This window comes from Xenopus laevis, chromosome 2L (assembly GCF_017654675.1).
Source record: "Xenopus laevis strain J_2021 chromosome 2L, Xenopus_laevis_v10.1, whole genome shotgun sequence".
Classification (NCBI taxonomy): domain Eukaryota; kingdom Metazoa; phylum Chordata; class Amphibia; order Anura; family Pipidae; genus Xenopus; species Xenopus laevis.
The window spans coordinates 41829291-41846423 of record NC_054373.1 but is presented as its reverse complement, the minus strand read 5'-3'; the positions used below and the strand labels follow the sequence as shown (position 1 = coordinate 41846423).

General features: G+C 40.1%; 1 protein-coding gene across 2 annotated transcripts in view; it reads right to left on the bottom strand.

The window, feature by feature from the left end:
• The window catches only part of stx1a.L (syntaxin 1A L homeolog), a 90882-nt gene that overhangs the window by 21367 nt on the left and 52382 nt on the right, over positions 1-17133 (bottom strand). For both annotated transcript variants that reach the window (XM_018246184.2, XM_018246182.2), the window contains exon 4: positions 1536-1610. In XM_018246184.2, the coding sequence (XP_018101673.1) occupies positions 1536-1610 (75 nt within the window). The remainder of the gene's footprint in view (positions 1-1535; positions 1611-17133) is intronic.

The following is a 17133-nucleotide window of genomic DNA, read 5'->3' as shown; positions in this document are numbered from 1 at the left end:
CATACATACACACACACACACACACCTATAAACAGCAACGGAGTAGTCCGGACCAAGGAGGAAGCTTAGGGTTAAAGTCCAAGTTTGCGGTACAAATAGGGGTCAGCAGGGCCGCCAACAGGGGGTCACAGGGGGGACAGTTGTCCCGTGCCCGCAGGATTTTGTGTGTAAGGGGGGCCCGGCCATGCTTCACTTACTTGATTAGCCGGGCCCCCCTGCTTTCAGCATGCTGCACAGCAGCTCTGTGAACAGAAGATTTTCTCCTATTAAGATTTCCTGTAACCTCATTGGTCCCGGTAAATCTGCATTGGGATTGGATCCCCTTATCCAATCCCTGTACAGCTTTACCAGGACTTATTCTTAAAGGACCACGAGGGTACAGGAAATCTTAATAGGAGCTTCAGTGTCCTATTTTATGCAGCTGGCAGCACGCTGAAGACACAAAACCCTTTTATGGGGGGACCTGGCGCCAATATGTTTTTTTAACTTATAGGGGGGCCCTGATCACCAATCATTTTTTTTGAATTTGTAGGGGGGTCCTGATCACCAATTATTTTTTTTTAACTTGTAGGGGGGCCCTGATCACCAATTATTTTTTTTTACTGATAGGGGGGCCCTGATCACCAATTATTTTTTTTTACTGATAGGGGGGCCCTGATCACCAATTATTTTTTTTTAACTTGTAGGGGGGCTCTGATCACCAATTATTTTTTTTAACTTGTAGGGGGGCCCTGATCACCAATTATTTTTTTTTAACTTGTAGGGGGGCCCTGATCACCAATTATTTTTTTTTACTGATAGGGGGGCCCTGATCACCAATTATTTTTTTTTAACTTGTAGGGGGGCCCTGGTACCACAGTTTTTTTTTAAACTTATAAGGAGGCCTGACCATTAATAACTTTTTATAACTTGTGTGTGTGTGGGGGGGGGGGTTACCTTTTTTTAGCACCGATGTCTATGTGGTCTTTTAACTGTAGTGTGTAGTTTGCCGGGTCTGGGGTGGGGCTTGGGGGCTGGGGTGGGCCCGGAACATTTTGTTGTACGGGGCCCCGTGATTTCTAATGGCGGCCCTGGGGGTCAGGCGTAGTCGTAGTCAGAATCCAGGCAGGAGGTCAATAGGCAGGCAGATAGTAGCAAGGTCAGTAATGAACAAAACAAGACCTATAGTCGGGCATTGAACCGGCGTCTTGGACGTCTTTTTATATTGAATTTGGAGCCAAACCACGACATTGTGACAGCACAAGTTTGCGTGCTGACGTCAACGCGCCGGAAGCCGCCCATGGGCACCGCCATCTTGGATTGTACGCTGACGGGAGCAGGAGCGCGGAGGAGCATAACTTTTGTCTAGAAACATTTATCTTTCCTATTTCCCATCGAGGTTCTTACCCTTGTTTGTATAACAACATTGGTTCTATTATTTTGGCAGATACAGTTCTTTCTTTAAGCTGCAATGGAATTAGTCAAGGCAGGGTAGAAAAACAGCAAAAGCAAAACAAACATGGAGAGTGTTCTACTAGAGACACACAAGTACTCACCCTTCAGCTTGGAACGGACCTTGTTGGCTGTCTTTTTGATGTCCGACATCAGCTCTTCCAGCTCGGCCTTTGTTTCTGTGGAAAGAAGCAGAAACAGTGGTAGCACCTGTCACATTATACACAAAGGGGCAGATTTACTAAAAGGCAAAGTGGCTAATGCTAGCGGCTTTTCGCCAGAAATCTGCAATTCACTAACAGATGCAGATGACAATTTGCTAGCAAAAGAGACCGTTGCTAGCGTTTGTTCACACTCGCCAGGCAACTTTTCACTCAGACGAATGGTGGTTGCTCCGCAAATTCACTAAAGTGCGGATTTTACTGAACGTTTCCTCTTCCGCCAGAGTTGACTTCACCACCTCAGACCAGGCGAACTACTGAAACAAAGCTACGTCTTCCTCAATCTTATGTCACTTACATCATATCCTGTCTGCCAAAAATGCAAAGTTGAAAAAGCGGGATTGCCTGCAATAGTCCTAACAAACTATTTTGAGTTAACATTTTTCCCCAGACATTTGAGGGCCAAGGAACATTCATTTTACAGTGGGCTCATGTCTAGGGCATTATCTGATCTCTTTTGTCTTTATTCAGTTTCCTTGGACATTTGGAATAAAAAGTGGCCACTTCAACCCTTTGCACCAACATCTCTAATAAAGACGTCCATACAACTTTAATATACCCGCCCTATTCAAATTGACCTAAGTGTAAGATCACTAGCGACTTTTTGATAGGCATAAACGAACGCTAGTGAATCTTCGCTATGAAATGCACGCACTGAAGAAGTATCGCTAGCGAAAAGTTCGCCCTTTAGTAAATCTGCCCCATAGTGTGACAACTAGAAAGAGATGGACAGAGCAATGTAATAATAATAATGTAATACAGATATGGAACCTGTTATCCTGAATGCTCGTGACCTGTGGTTTGCCAGATAAAGGATCTTTATTTGGACCTTATTGGAAATCTCATCAACGTTAAACAAATCCAATAGGCTTCCAATAAGGTTTAATTATATTTTAGATGCCAGACGCATCTAATCACACCTCAGGCTTCCAATTCTAACTGGTAGTAGACTAATCAAAGCTGATGGCTGATTAGTTGCTATTTGCAACTACACTTGTGCAATTTATCACATATATTTGTAAATGAGCCCTCATATATTTTGAACATCTCCTCTAGCCTATTGGCCACCAAAGGTGTTGGTTTTCCCTGTTTAAAACAAAGCGATTACAACAAATACAGTTAAAAAGTGATGGTATTTTTCTTCTTGGCTTTTTGGGACTTTGTTCTCCGAACTGGGTGTGTAGTTGCTTCAATACCTCTGACTTACAATAAGGAGGTTATTTATTAAAGTCTGAATACCAAAAAATCGTTTTGTGAAAAAAAAACCTTGAATATCTATAAAACCCTGAGGGTATTAAAAGTCAGAATAAAAAACTACTCCAACTCAGACCTGCCGAGTTCATGTAGAAATGAAATGGGAGAAGTCTCAAAGATATCCTGATATGCGCTGGGTTTTGTGCAGCAATCCGAAGATTCTGTGGTTTTCGGCCAATAATCTGAAAAAATCGGAGTTTTCGGGCATCAAATTCGAAAAATTCAAATCTTTCAAAATTTTTCCTGCACAGGAAATTTTCGGGAAAATGTATAGATAAATAAGGGGAAAAAATCTATGCGGATTTGGTCGGAGTATTTTTCTGACAATTATTGCAGAAATGTTCAGATTTTGATAAATAACCCCCAAAGTGTTGTATTTAAAATCACAAACATCCAGTTATATAGATGTTTGGAGTATGAACATGTCTTTCCTATAGGTTCTGTATTTTCATGACTGTTAATAACCAATTACTCTCAAACTTCATCTAAAAGGGCTGTTCACCTTTGAGTTAACTTTTAGTGTGATGTTTTCATTTTTTATTATTTGTGGTTTTAAGCTTTTCATCCAGCCGTTCTACAGTTTGTAATTTCAGCAATCTGGAGTCCAAATCACCCTAGCAACCATGCATTGATTTCAATAAGAGACTGGAATATGAATAGGAGAGGGCCTGAATAGAAAAATAAGTACTAAAAGCAGCAATACAGCATGTTTGGAGCCTTACAGAGCATTTGTATTTTCCATGGGGTCAGTTACTCCAATATGACAACTAGAAAGATTCAGAAGGGAAATAATTAAAACACTAGAAAAAATGAAGATCAATTAAAAGTTGAGAATGGCGACCAAGGCAGTCCAATTGCTCGACCACTCCCCTTCCATGGGGGGGGGGCAATGTTGCCCAATCACTTGCCTCTTCTGCCAAATCCTATGTCAGCTGTGAGGCCCCTATTTACACTACAGCCCCAACAGTTTGGGAGCACTGCTTTAGATATTATAGGCTCTAGAGTGGTAACACAGAGAAGAAATTAATGAAACAGAGAAAGCAGAGGCAGTGAAAGGCACAGGCTATGACTCCATGAGAAAAAGTGAATATAACCTTGATGCTTGGGCAGTTCACAGACTTTCTACCAAGCAAAATAATTCAGTGTTGCGTCATGTGTACAGCACTATAGATTTGTCCAACACTCTGCTTTCCAATAAATATTATAGGACGTAGGGATTGATTGTTTCACACGAAATAAGATGTCAGACACCGCAGAGTGAAATCAAAGACAGTGTCACGATCCCTGTTGACGTCGGGCAAGGAAGGCAAGCGCATCTTTAAACTACATCCCTTAGGGGAATTCAGAAGAACTTTCTTTAAGCACAGGGCATCATTCTGTGAACTGTGACTAATGCCTGCATGAGAACAAATACAATAACCTTGTCTTTCATGCTTTCCACTCTGTACAGAGTCAATATACGGCATCAGGATTCTGTAGGGGAACCCGGAACCAGCCCACTTCAAGGGCTACTTTTGACAGACCGTCCAACCCTCCAATCAGATCTTAGAAAGAGCCGTAGGCTTGTGTTGTAAAATAAAAAGCTTGCCTGTTTAATATAGCCTTTAATGTGATTTACAATCAGCAATAGATTGTGTGCTAGAAAGGGGTGCTGGAAGTTCTAGTTCCGCTGGTTAGACAAGGACTAGACATGACCTCATGGAAAGTGAACATATTTAACTGATAAAGGTGCAAAGCTAGCAAAATAAAATCGATTCGGGTTATACTTTTTTTCTGCACAAAGGAAACGCTCTATCAGAAGTGTTGTTTATTTAAGAGCGTTGCCCTTTCAGTGCGGATAAAGTCCAGCTATTTGTGATTTCCTTTACTTAACATGATGGAACACGGCTACAAGGGCATGCAAATCGCTGCTGGGTTAGAAGTTCAGAGCGAGTTTTTTTTATATTCATTAAGGCAGCAGAGCATCTCTCTGAGCAGCGCTCCCGGCTCCCATCTCTGCTCAGCATTATTGTACTGCCTGCAGAGCATCTCATGGCCCAGCGGCGCTGCGTGGGAAGGGAGCAGCACTATAGCAGCTGGGTGCCTATTCAATTGTCCCGGGCCTCCCGCAGTGAGTCACAGCCTTCTTGTGACACGCACAGCAGCTGCCACCTGTACAAAGTCATGATTCATATTTACACACAAAGACATGAGCCCGCCAACGAGCACAGGGAACACCCACCCACAGGCTGACATTGCAAGGCCACCCTCCTACTCACATGTACACTCAGCTCCTTCCCTGGCTGTATAGTGTCTTCTCCTGGCAATTCCCTTCTCGTTTTAGGTTCAAACAAAAACATGTTTTCATGACTCTTAAATAGAAATAAATAGCAACTGTTCTAATGCAGAAGCTCAGAGAGAGAGAGAGAGAATAGCCATAATAAACCATGTGCCAGTTCTGAATTTATTTGAAGCTGATGTTAAACAGGCCCAGGTCATCCTTCTGCCTAATACTGTTCCAGTTAAAACACATTTGTTTTATCCTGTGTACACTATTTGGGTTTGTAAATGGGGGCGATAGGTACAAAGACAAGGCAGGCCAGCATTAATCATGATTTTCCCTTCTGCACAGGCAGGTATGTACTGCAGGTATGTGATCTGTTATCTGGAGGGCTGAAGGTCTGTACTCTTTCTACAATATGAAGAAGGATGCTAGAGATCAAATTCTTTATAAAATGCTGATTTTCACTTTTTTTGCCCATTGTGTAATTATGGTTTAACTGTTGGTTCACAGTTGTACCCATGGACCTCACTTAGGGTTGCCTCCTGCGTGGACAGCCCAGTTTTCATAACGACTTCCCAGGTCAAAACTGCCTGCCTGGTTTTCCAAAGTAGGAACAAGGGGCAGGACTCCCCTAAATGGATGAGTTTATGGACCAATCGGTGATCGCCACATCATCGTCCCCCCCATGATACCATCACAACCACTCTCTTCGTGATTTCACCTTCTACCAGCATCCGGAAAGCTGGATGGGGAAAAGTGGCAACCCTAGCCTCACTTCTGCTTTGGTAAATACAGCCCATTTCTTTCTTGCCTGCCTTATTAGAGTCAATTTCACCTGCTTTCTTGGCTCGGCCTCAGGAAGCCCATTAATAAATTTTTTGCCCTGGGCACATTCAAAAGTACTAAAGGTAGCTTGCAGAGATGCTGATGCAATGTTTTTATATTTCAGATTATCCTTGGCCATACCCTGTTCTACCTCAACCCTTTGACCGAACCTGCTTAGAGGTCTACCTGCCTCTGACTTACTGTATATTGGGATACATTTGGGATACATTTGGGCATTTTGAATGCTTTTCAGGAGCAAATGACAGGGAGAAGGTGAATTGGCTGTTAGCACGAAGGAGAAACCGTGACATGCCATGAGTTGACATGTCTGACCTTGCACAGCCCATGTTGTTAGCACAGAGATGTTCGACATTACCCCGCATCCTTTAGTACTCAATGAAACATCACAACAAGTCAGATCCTACTACTGTATGGGTTTAAAAAGAATATTATTTTTCTATTTAGGAACTGATGGCAACTAAATACATTTATTCAACCTCTGCAAAGGAATTTTATTGCATACTAATTCAAGTTTTTGGCCTCTACTCATGCCAGGCAGACTAAAGCCTCCAAACAAATGCAATTTTTATTATTGGTCAATGAATAGTTTACATTTTGAGGAGTTGTAAGAAATAGACCAAGGAGCACACTTACTTAGCTCGAGTGAAGGAATAGAAGAAAAAATACTTTGAATTTCGAACGTTTTTTTTGGCTACTTCGACCATCGAATTGGCTACTTCGACCTACGAATCAAACGATTCGAACTAAAAATCGTTCGACTATTCGATAGACGAAGTACTGTCTCTTTAAAAAAAACTTCGACCAACTACTTCACCAAATAAAACCTACCGAGGTACAATGTTAGCCTATGGGGAAGGTCCCCATAGGCTTTCTAGCAAATTTCTGATCAAAGGAATTTCGTTTAATCGATGGATTAAAATCCTTCAAATCATTCAATTCAAAGGATTTAATCGTTCGATCGTACGATTATTCCTTGATCGTTCGACCGAACAGCGGTAAATCCTTCGACTTCGAAGGATTTAACTTCGATAGTCGAATATCGAGGGTTAATTAACCCTCGATATTCGACCATTAGTAAATGTGCCCGCAAGTGTGGTAACTGGATTTGGGTCCTGAAAAAATCAAAACAACAAGGTTTGAGAAGGACAATCAGCTTTAGGAGGGATCCAAAATAAAAAAGTGGGAGCACTGGGATACAAATATAAAAAGAGAACTAAAAATCTGAATACAGGGATACAGGATAAGTAAATGATTACAAAGAGTGAGATTGGGGCACACTTGCCCTGCATCTCTCTAGCTGATGCTAAACTACAGTTCCCAGCATGTAGCAGTGGGGAGGTAGGCAGGTTGGGCATGCAGGGGTAGAAGAAATACTGACAGTGCTTCAGCAAATGATTTCTCCTAATTGTCGGCGAGTGTCTGCACACTACATTGCGTCTTCAGAAGGCAGCAGCATCTGACCTACTTTCTCGTGCACTAATATGCGAGAGCCCTTATTGTACGTTGGCGCGTGCATAATACGTAATGATAAGAACTAAGTGGGTTGAAATGCAGTTCAGTCAACAGGAACACATTTATAGGTACGTGACTGCTTATGTACAATAAAATACCATCTGGCTTATTTCTGATGGACACATCTCTGTATATCATTGCCCATTTAAAATTCTAGTATATGTACACCGGGCAAAGATTGCCTTGGGCACCATTTGCTGCTTCTCAAGCAGTAGCAGAGTGCAACGGTACAGAAAAGACACTTATTTATTACATCCAGTACAGAGGAACTAAACTATATATATATATATGTATATATACTTATTTATATATATAATGAAAATTAATATTTTTTAGAAATTGCTATGCGCATGCAATAAAGATTCTTTAAGACACCTAACTCATTAGTACGCTTGACTGTTGCCATATGTGTGGGTTATTTATCAAGGTAGACCGGCATGAAAAATAAAAAATATGATGCCTCATGATTTTACATGTGCTAATTAGCATAGATCGCATTAAAGCACATGCCAGGAATATGCACTAAAGCTGGCTAGAGGGTTATTTTGTGGGAAGTCATCTGGACATCACTTGGTTGTTTATTTACTAAAATCCGAATGTATCTTCATATTTAATTTAAAAAAAAAACACAACCAAACTCCCATGCCTGATTTTAGCTTATTTATGAATAAAAAAAACGAACTTTAATCAGATCATGAAAAATTGCTAAAATCGAGTGAAAACCCGAATCTCTCTAAGTTTTTGGGCTTTTTCTCGAATTGCTAGAATTGTTTGGGCTTTTTCCCGAATCACTCAAATTTTCTGAAAACCCGACCACAGGAAAACTTCAATGCCTCTCCCATTGACTTATACAGGACCTCGACAGGTCTGAGATGGCAGATTTTCATACTCGGGCTTTTTGCTGCATCAGGTATAATAATTAAAAACTTCAAGGTTTTTTTCCTCTAAAAAATATTTTGTAATTTTATCGTAAAAAAAAAAAACCTCATGTTAAAACCTTTCAAGGTTTTAACATTCGGATTTTAATAAATAACCCCCTTGATGTGCCAAGCTGGGACTAGTTCTATCTTAAAGGAGAATTCAACCATTAACTATAGAAAAAACCTACCCTACATAGACCCCTCTCCCCCCAGCTGCTATCCCGGGGAAACGTCCCTAACTTTTTACTTACCCCTCGGTGCAGATTCAGGGATCGCAGTTCACCGCAACCATCTTCTGGGTCTTCGGTAATCTGAAACTGGGACCAAAATAGACGGAAATTGCCGAAGCACCGGAAGAAGACATGAAGACCCAGAAGATGGCTCCCATGAACTGCAATCCCTGAATCTGCACAGAGGGGTAAGTAAAATTTAGGGGCATTTCCCCGGGGTAGCAGCTAGGCCGGGGGGAGGGGGTCTACACAGGGTGGGGTATTTTTAGTTAAGGGTTGAATTCTCCTTTAAACTTAGTTGGTAAACCTAAATATGCTGGAATTATTTTGAGGATTGCCTAGTCCGCCGTACCTTTTTACCTTTGTGCCTGTATTAGAGTCTCTCATTTTTAAATATAACTGTAAGAAATGATCATTTTCTCACTGTGCTGCCTTTTTGTCCTAGTGTGAGTGACTCCTAGCAGCATGCTGACCTACAAACAGGAGGGGAGCAGGGATTATTTTAACAGCACAAAATTGCAATATGGTACCGTTTAGAAACAAGGCCAAATGTACGGCAAACAGACAAATATACTGCAAGTTCTACTGAGCAGCAGTTTCAGTAATATATTTTGTATGTATGTATTTTTCCATTTATAGGTTTGTTATACTTCCTTCTATTGTACAGTGCTGCATAATAAATAACACTTTATAAATACGTGTTGATAATATGCAGTTTAGGGTTGGTCTCCATGATTCCACTACAATACAATCAAATCTGTACAGTGTACAGTGATATAAAAACAATTAGGTGCATAAATGATCCTTAACCAATTGGGCCACATGGGTGATCCCCCAAACAATCTGAATGCACTGACAAAAGCTTAAAACCTATCCCCCAAAATGAATATTTAAAGGGATGGTTCATCTTTAATTTGTTTTAGTATGTTTTAGAATGGACAATTCTAAGCAACTTTTAAATTGGTCTTCATTATTTTTCTTTATAGTTTTTTAATTATTTGCCTTCTTCTCCTGCCTCCTTCCAGCTTTCAAATGGGGGTCACTGACCCCATCTATAAACAAATGCTTTGTAAGACTACAAATGTATTGTTATTGCTCCTTTTTTTTTTACTCGTCTTTTATTCAGGCCCTCTCCTATTCATAGCAAAGCCTCTTATTCAAGTCAAGGTTGCTATGGTAATTAGGACCCTAGCAACCAGACTGCTGAAATTGCAAACTGGAGAGTTGCTGAACAAAAAAAACTAAAATAACTCAAAAACCACAAATAAAAAATTGTCTCAGAATATCACTCTCTACATCATACTAATAGTTAACTCAAAGGTGAACAACCCCTTTAAGCAACAGTTTATATCATATTAAGTGGCATATTAAAGAATCTTACCAAACTGGAATATATTTAAGCAAATATTGCCCTTTTACATCTCTTGCCTTGAACCACCATTTTGTGATGGTCTGTGTGCTGCCTCAGAGATCATCTGAACAGAAATACTGCAGCTCTAACTGTAACAGGAAGAAGTGTTGAAGCAATAGACACAAAACTGTCTGTTAATTGGCTCATGTGACCTAACACGTTTGGTTTGTTTGTGAGCACCGTGAATCCTACGATGCCAGGGGATGGCCCTTATTTTTCAAAATGGCAATTTTCTATTTATGATTACCCAATGACACATACTACTAGAAAAGTATATTATTATGAACATGGTTTATTTACATGGAGCAGGGTTTTACATATGAGCCGTTTTATCTTTTTATAGAGACCTACATTGTTCGGGGGGTATAGTTTTCTTTTAAGAAGCCCTGTTTTAACACAAGTATGATAGTATGCAAAGCAAGGCTATACATAGACAACAGCTACAAAGCCTTGCTTTAGATTCTGACCTATATGTTTCATAATAACCATTTATTAATAGGTGATTGTACATTATTTGCTAAATTATTTCTCAAACTGCATATTCTGCCATGTAAAGCACATGCTTCACACAATAGTGTCAGGTAAAAATGATTGAAATCAGGTTTATAGATTGGCTGCAGCCCCACTTAAGCCACAAATCTGTCGTAAAATCTAATTAGTGTCACATCGCTAAAGTTCTGTCAGATCTCAGATATCATTTATTTAACCACTCAATGCGCCTTTGAACTCTACCAACTGACACATTGGATTTTGAAGGCAACATGTCTTTTCATGTACATGAGAATGACAGGCCAGATGGAACAGTTGGCCTTACCTTTTAACAAATCAGGTGAATGCATAAAGAGCTTTTAGCAGTATGGGAAAGGGTAGCAGATGTTTGCTTTCACTTGTAGGCAGTGTAAAAGGCCATGTATTGTGCACTAAAAATATATTTTTATCAGCTGCTATGCTTTTGAATGATCAATTCAGGAAGGGTAAAATCTCTAAATGGGGTTGCTCACCTTTAAATTAACTTTCAGTGTGATGTAAAGAGCGATAGTCTGAGAAAATTTGATATTGTAGTTTTTGAGTTATTTAGCTTTTCATTCAGCAGCTCTCCAGTTTACAATTTCAGAAATCTGGTTGCAAACTGTCCTTGCAATGTGTGCTCATGATTATGAATAGGAGAGGACATTTGTAGCCTTACAGAGCATTTGTTTTTAGATGGGGTCAGTGACCTCTATTTGAAAGCCGGAAAAAGTCAGAAGAAAAAGGCAAACAATTAAACAACTATAAAAATGAAGGTCAATTGAAAAGTTGCTTAGAATTAGCCATGCTATAATATACTACAAGGTAACTTAACCCGTTTAAGGAAACTGACACATTAAAATACAAGCCTGTATCATCTCTAGTATCTCATTTCTTGCAAAATGTGGTTATTTTTTTTATTAAAATTTAATGGATTTTGGTAATTCAACTGCCTGAAATTACAGGCCTAGATTGCTAGTAGGCTTAGGGAGTCGGATTAATACCTTCATTCCTCTAAATAAGCATTCAACATCCCAACTTACAAATCCTCCTAGGCATGTTGGGAACTCCTGGCTGTCCTGTAAAAAAAAATCCACTAGAAAAGTGTGTCACGGTCTTTATGAGCTGAGAAAATCTAGCAAGCAATTAGCATGGTTGCCATTCTTACAATTTCTTATAAACTACAGGTGCTAATTAGCACAATCTCAACATTTTTTAAATGAAAAAAAAAAAAAAACAACCTGCCACTTATTCAATTTTTTTATGTCAAAAAAATGTTTGGGGATTCATGTCACCTTGCAGTCACTTTATTCTTGAATACAATAAATCCACACTGTCTAGATTTAGTTCACTTAAGCCAAGGTGGCTTTGACATATATCAAATGACAAGCGCTATAAAGAAAGAAAAAAACGTTGTCATGCTTTTATGGAAACCATATCTCAGAAACAATCTAATTTTGATAAATATGACAGAGAAAGAGATACAAGCCACATGTTGAATGCAGAAAATTCTAGCAGATTTAAATGATGGTCACAGCATATTAACTAGGGAAAGGTAGTTGGGAATGCAAAAGGAAACCGGGCAAAAGTATGTAAATATTAGTGCACTTATTTTTTGCCCAAGGGATTATTTTAGCTGCCAACTCAGTCCCACCCTAGACCAAGGTTTAAACTTATTGGTATGTGTATGGGGGCAAAGCTATGTCTCGCCTGACCAATGTCTGATCAGGGTCAAGGACTGACCAGACATCTGTGGAACAGCATTAGAGATCCTGGGCCTGCTTCTGGCTGAGACAGCAGACCCTAGAATAGAGTCCTGCGCGGGTCCACCCGAACCTGACCCGTACCCGCAACTTGCAATCCGCAACCCGGACCCGCATTCTTACCCGCTACCCGACCCTACCTGCAAGTACCTTATCCGCAACCCGGACCCGCTGACCATCAAGAATCAGGAAGTGCTGTCACTGGAAACCAGAAGTGACATCATTGGAAGTAGACGTGATCAGAAAAAAAAGGAGTAAAACAGGAAGTACTGTCATTGAAAACCGGAAGTGACGTCATCGGAAGTAGACGTGACCAGAAAAAAGGAGTGAATATCGATATTGAGAAGACCCGCGGCCCGACCTGCAACCCGCGGGTATACCCGCACCTGGAATTTCTAAACGCAACCCGCAGGGTACCGCAGGTTTTGCGGGTACCCGACCCACTGCAGGACTCTAACCTAGAACAGAGAATGTAGTTGAACACTTCTCTTTAGAAGAGCCAAATTTTATAGGGGAACTATTGTGAAAATTAAAATTTTATATAAGCTTCAGCATACTGAAGTAACTTTCTAAATACAATCAATTAAAGAATCTGCATTGTTTCTGAAATAATCAAGTTTATATTCACTATTCCTCTCTCAGCATCTGTTTCTTTTCATTCTCTCTTCATGCAGCAGTTGGGTGTCAGATATGCATTGACAGTTAGATCCAATATATCTTATAGGGGGGGCTTCCTTTCCTAGCAGATGTATTAGAGCGCACTCAAATAACAGATTCCAGTACAAACAAAATCTAACAAAATAACTGCATTTTGCACACATTATGCATGTAGAGAGACATGATGTCTGGTGATTATAATAGAGTGATCTCTAATACATCTTCTAGGCAAAAGAGGCCCCCTATAAAATATATTGGATCATTCATCTAACACCCAACACCCAAATGAAGACAGAATGAGGAGAAACAGATGTGGGGAGAAAGATAGTTACGATAAACTTGAATATTTCAGAAAAAAGTACATAATTTTTAATTCATTGTATTTAGAAAGTTTCTTGTTAATATTACATTTTCAATTTCACGATACTTCCTCTTTAAGTTCAGAAACTCAAAATGTGGCTTTTAAATTCTGGGAGCAGCTATTTGTCTTTACTATGAGCCAATTAATGGCCCTGGGGCCAATTAAATGGATTAGCGGAATTTGGATGATGGAGAACTCTGATGAAATTTACTTCATCCCATGGAAATAAGCATCACTCTATATGTAATCTGTTCTAAATTCGGTACAGTTTCTATAATAATCAAGTTACTCTTCACTATCCCATTCACAGCAATCTGTCTCTCTATACGCAGGAGTCAGAGTTAGATTTTGATTGACAGTAAACTGGCAAGTGTTTTTTTTTGCCTATGCAATGTAATAGATCTGTCTTTCAAAATGGCGGACTCCAACACAAAGCTGCATGATGAGATTGCTGGGAAGGAGAGTGAAGATTAAATATTTCAGAAACAGTATCTATCAACTGATTACTTTTAAAAAGTTCCTTAGAGCCACAAGTTAAAGCTCATATAAGATTTTCATTTTTGCAGTAAAATGTATTTCTATTGTTGTAAAAAAATTGGCACATTTATTAAAGCCTGTGAATAGCCTGTGAGCAGTCAGATATAGTTCTGTCCTACAGGCGTAAGAGCTCAGTGGAAGTTCTTAACTCTAACACCTTATCAATTTGGAAAGTCCCAGAAAAAGAATAAGCATTGCATTAAAAAGCAAACACTACCACTCATTAAGGAGAAAGGATGAAGAAGAAGGAGGGGTGATAAAGCTACCAATTCATTTTCATAAAATGTTAATAAATTAATATGCATTCATTATAAATGATTAATAATAATAATTATAATAATAATAGTAACGTATTCCATTCCTAAATACTTTTAAGAAAATATTCTGTAGTGATAACTTACCCTTTCCTCTGAAGTTATACAGCATTTATTAGACTTTATGATTTACAGTGAATTAGAAAATTCAACCTCTCTTACCAAAATCTTCGCTGGGCATGTTTAATAGTAAGTCAAACACTGCTAAAGGCACACGAGTATTTCACTGGGGACTCTACAGCTCACGATACCACAACATCCAATTATACCTTCCAAAAAAAGACCAAAAGGGTCAAAGCCATTTCTCAAACTCTAAAAAACTGCACAGGGCATATGGATTTAGGACTGAAAGTACCCATTTTTAATAGGCAGATGTGACAGCCGCTGACACAAGGAGCATTTACCACTGCATTCATAGCTAGCTTTTCCTGCCTGCAAAGACCAATATCAGCAGTGTATACGACCAGGGGGAAATGCAAAATACATGAGAGATACAGCTGTAACAAGGATACCGATCCAATATGCTTCATGGACCACGAATCATCCCAAGTCACTTTATTTACACATCTCATTTCTGAAACTTGCTGTGGATTGGTAGAAACGTTAATATAAAGAGCTGCTTTGCTGATGTCAAATCTATAGAATGTGATTCCATGTTTTAAATACTAAGGTACATATGTGAAGGGAGCACTGCTTCTATTTAAACAGAACAGGACCTAGTAAGATGGGACAATGTCAGTTAAAGGGGGTCCGTCACCCAAAAAAATTATTCCAAATCCTATTTTATCACGTTTAATTACACAATATAAATTATTTGAATCTTGTTTCCTTTGGTCTGGGAATTCATAATTATAGCAAGCAGGCAGGCAGGGGCGCACCGCCAATGAGGCGAGTTGAGGCACTCGTCTCAGGCAACAGAGCCCCCCCTGGTTGCCAGGGGTGGCAAAAATGCCGCTCCTGGTAACGAAGAGCCGAATTTCCGGTTTTAAACCCGGAAATTCGGCTCTTCTAGTGCAGAGAGCGCTCTCTGCACTAGCGATGTGGACCCCCGCCTAGCAATGAAGGTTAGTGCCGTGGGGATGCGGCAAAAACAAAAGCCGCCTCAGGCGGCAAATTGGGTAGGAGCGCAATTTTGTGGACACTGTTATTAAAGCAAGTCTTGCATCAGCTCAGAATTGTATTTGTGCACCAGAATGGGGGGCCCGATGCCCATCCCCATGCACTGGCTACACAATTAAATAGTTAAGAGAAATGGGAGAATGTGGGGAGAGCAGTGACATCTAGGAAGTGCTGAATGGAAAGTGAAAGTAATTGTCTGCCCCGCCTTTATGCCTAAGGCATAGAGGAGGAGCAGAAAATATTTCATTGACAGCTGAGATTTTTAAACAATTCAGCTTTTTATGTCTGGGTGACAGGTCCACTTTAAGAGTAACATATGGCAGTAGCCCATATCATCCAATCAGTGAGTAGCTTTGTACATCTAGTTATAATGTTCCTGTGGGTGCCAAACAAGGGTTGTGATTGGCTATTTAGCAGCCCTGGTGTGGACTGGCAGCCTACACGACACTCTGTTTGGCAGTACACCTGGTTTTTATGCAACCAAAACAAGCCTGGAATTAAAAAAAAAAGCACCTGCTATGAAGGCACCGGGAGCAACATCCAAGGGGTTGGTGAGCAACATATTGCTTATGAGCCACAGGTTGGGGATCACTGATCTAGAGTGAATGCACCTGTACCTCAACATTTTGTGTGACTAGGAGAAATGGCAACAACTCAGGGTCCCTTTTTTCTGTTTTCTTTTGTTATCAAAATTATGGAATAAATACTTAAAAAAGCAATGTGATATACCCTCTCCACCTGCGTTCCCTCAATTATTGTCCTTGTTTTTGTACTGCATCTGTTTGCAGAGATGTATGATACAGTTCAGACACATCCAGTCCCTGACCCACAGAGCTTATCCAAATGTCGTGCCTAATTTACAAAATGGCTTGCTCACCACTGCAGGAAGATGGTATGAAATTCTTCACCAGGAATCAAAGCCAGCTGTTGAGATGCCTGATTCCCGTGACTTATCTCCCATCAGCAACACTATGGACATCCAGCGATAGGAAGGAAACAGGAGAAAAGATGGGAATAGGCATGCTGTGCATCTTGGAAACGAAACTTTGTGGCATACTCAATAACATAGTAGAAAAGAAATCCAATGGCACACAGAACTGCAGCAAGCATGCTTGACAATGGGGCATGCCCCTGAAAAGTTGCACTTCCGCATTAAACGTACAAGGTGTACCTTGCTTGCAGCATTTCTGTGTGTCATTGGATTTCCTTTCAACTAGATGTGATTTGAGTTTGCCAAACCTCTACCACTGTGCACCAGACATCTATTTTCAAAGGAGGCAATGGTGAGAGAGCCTGTTATACTCCATAACAGTCACATTTCTGGGAACAGAATAACTTACAAAGTGTTGTGAATATACGGAGAAGCCAAACACAATCATAGAGTTCTGGTAATTCAGATGATTAGTAATTCAGATGAGTTTATACAAGATAAATCTAAACGGCCATGGACATACAGATGGAAGGGTGAGTGCCCAGTCTGAGTCATGATGCAGACTGATATGTATAATAGCAGCAAAGCATTTGCTCAAGTACAGAGTACAGACACTAATGCACACACAGATGCACTCCTGCATTAATAAATAATGGGAGGTCCGGCATTTGTGCATGATGCTGATGAGTTTTCATATACTCAGAACAGACATACAATCCTAGACATGTGCAAAGATTTTATAAAGTAACTGCACAAAGCAAGTGATCTGCATGGTCACAACATTTACACACAGGAGCTGATGTCATGAAGTGACCATGGGGCAGAATGGACCAAATGGAAAAAGTGAATACTTGTT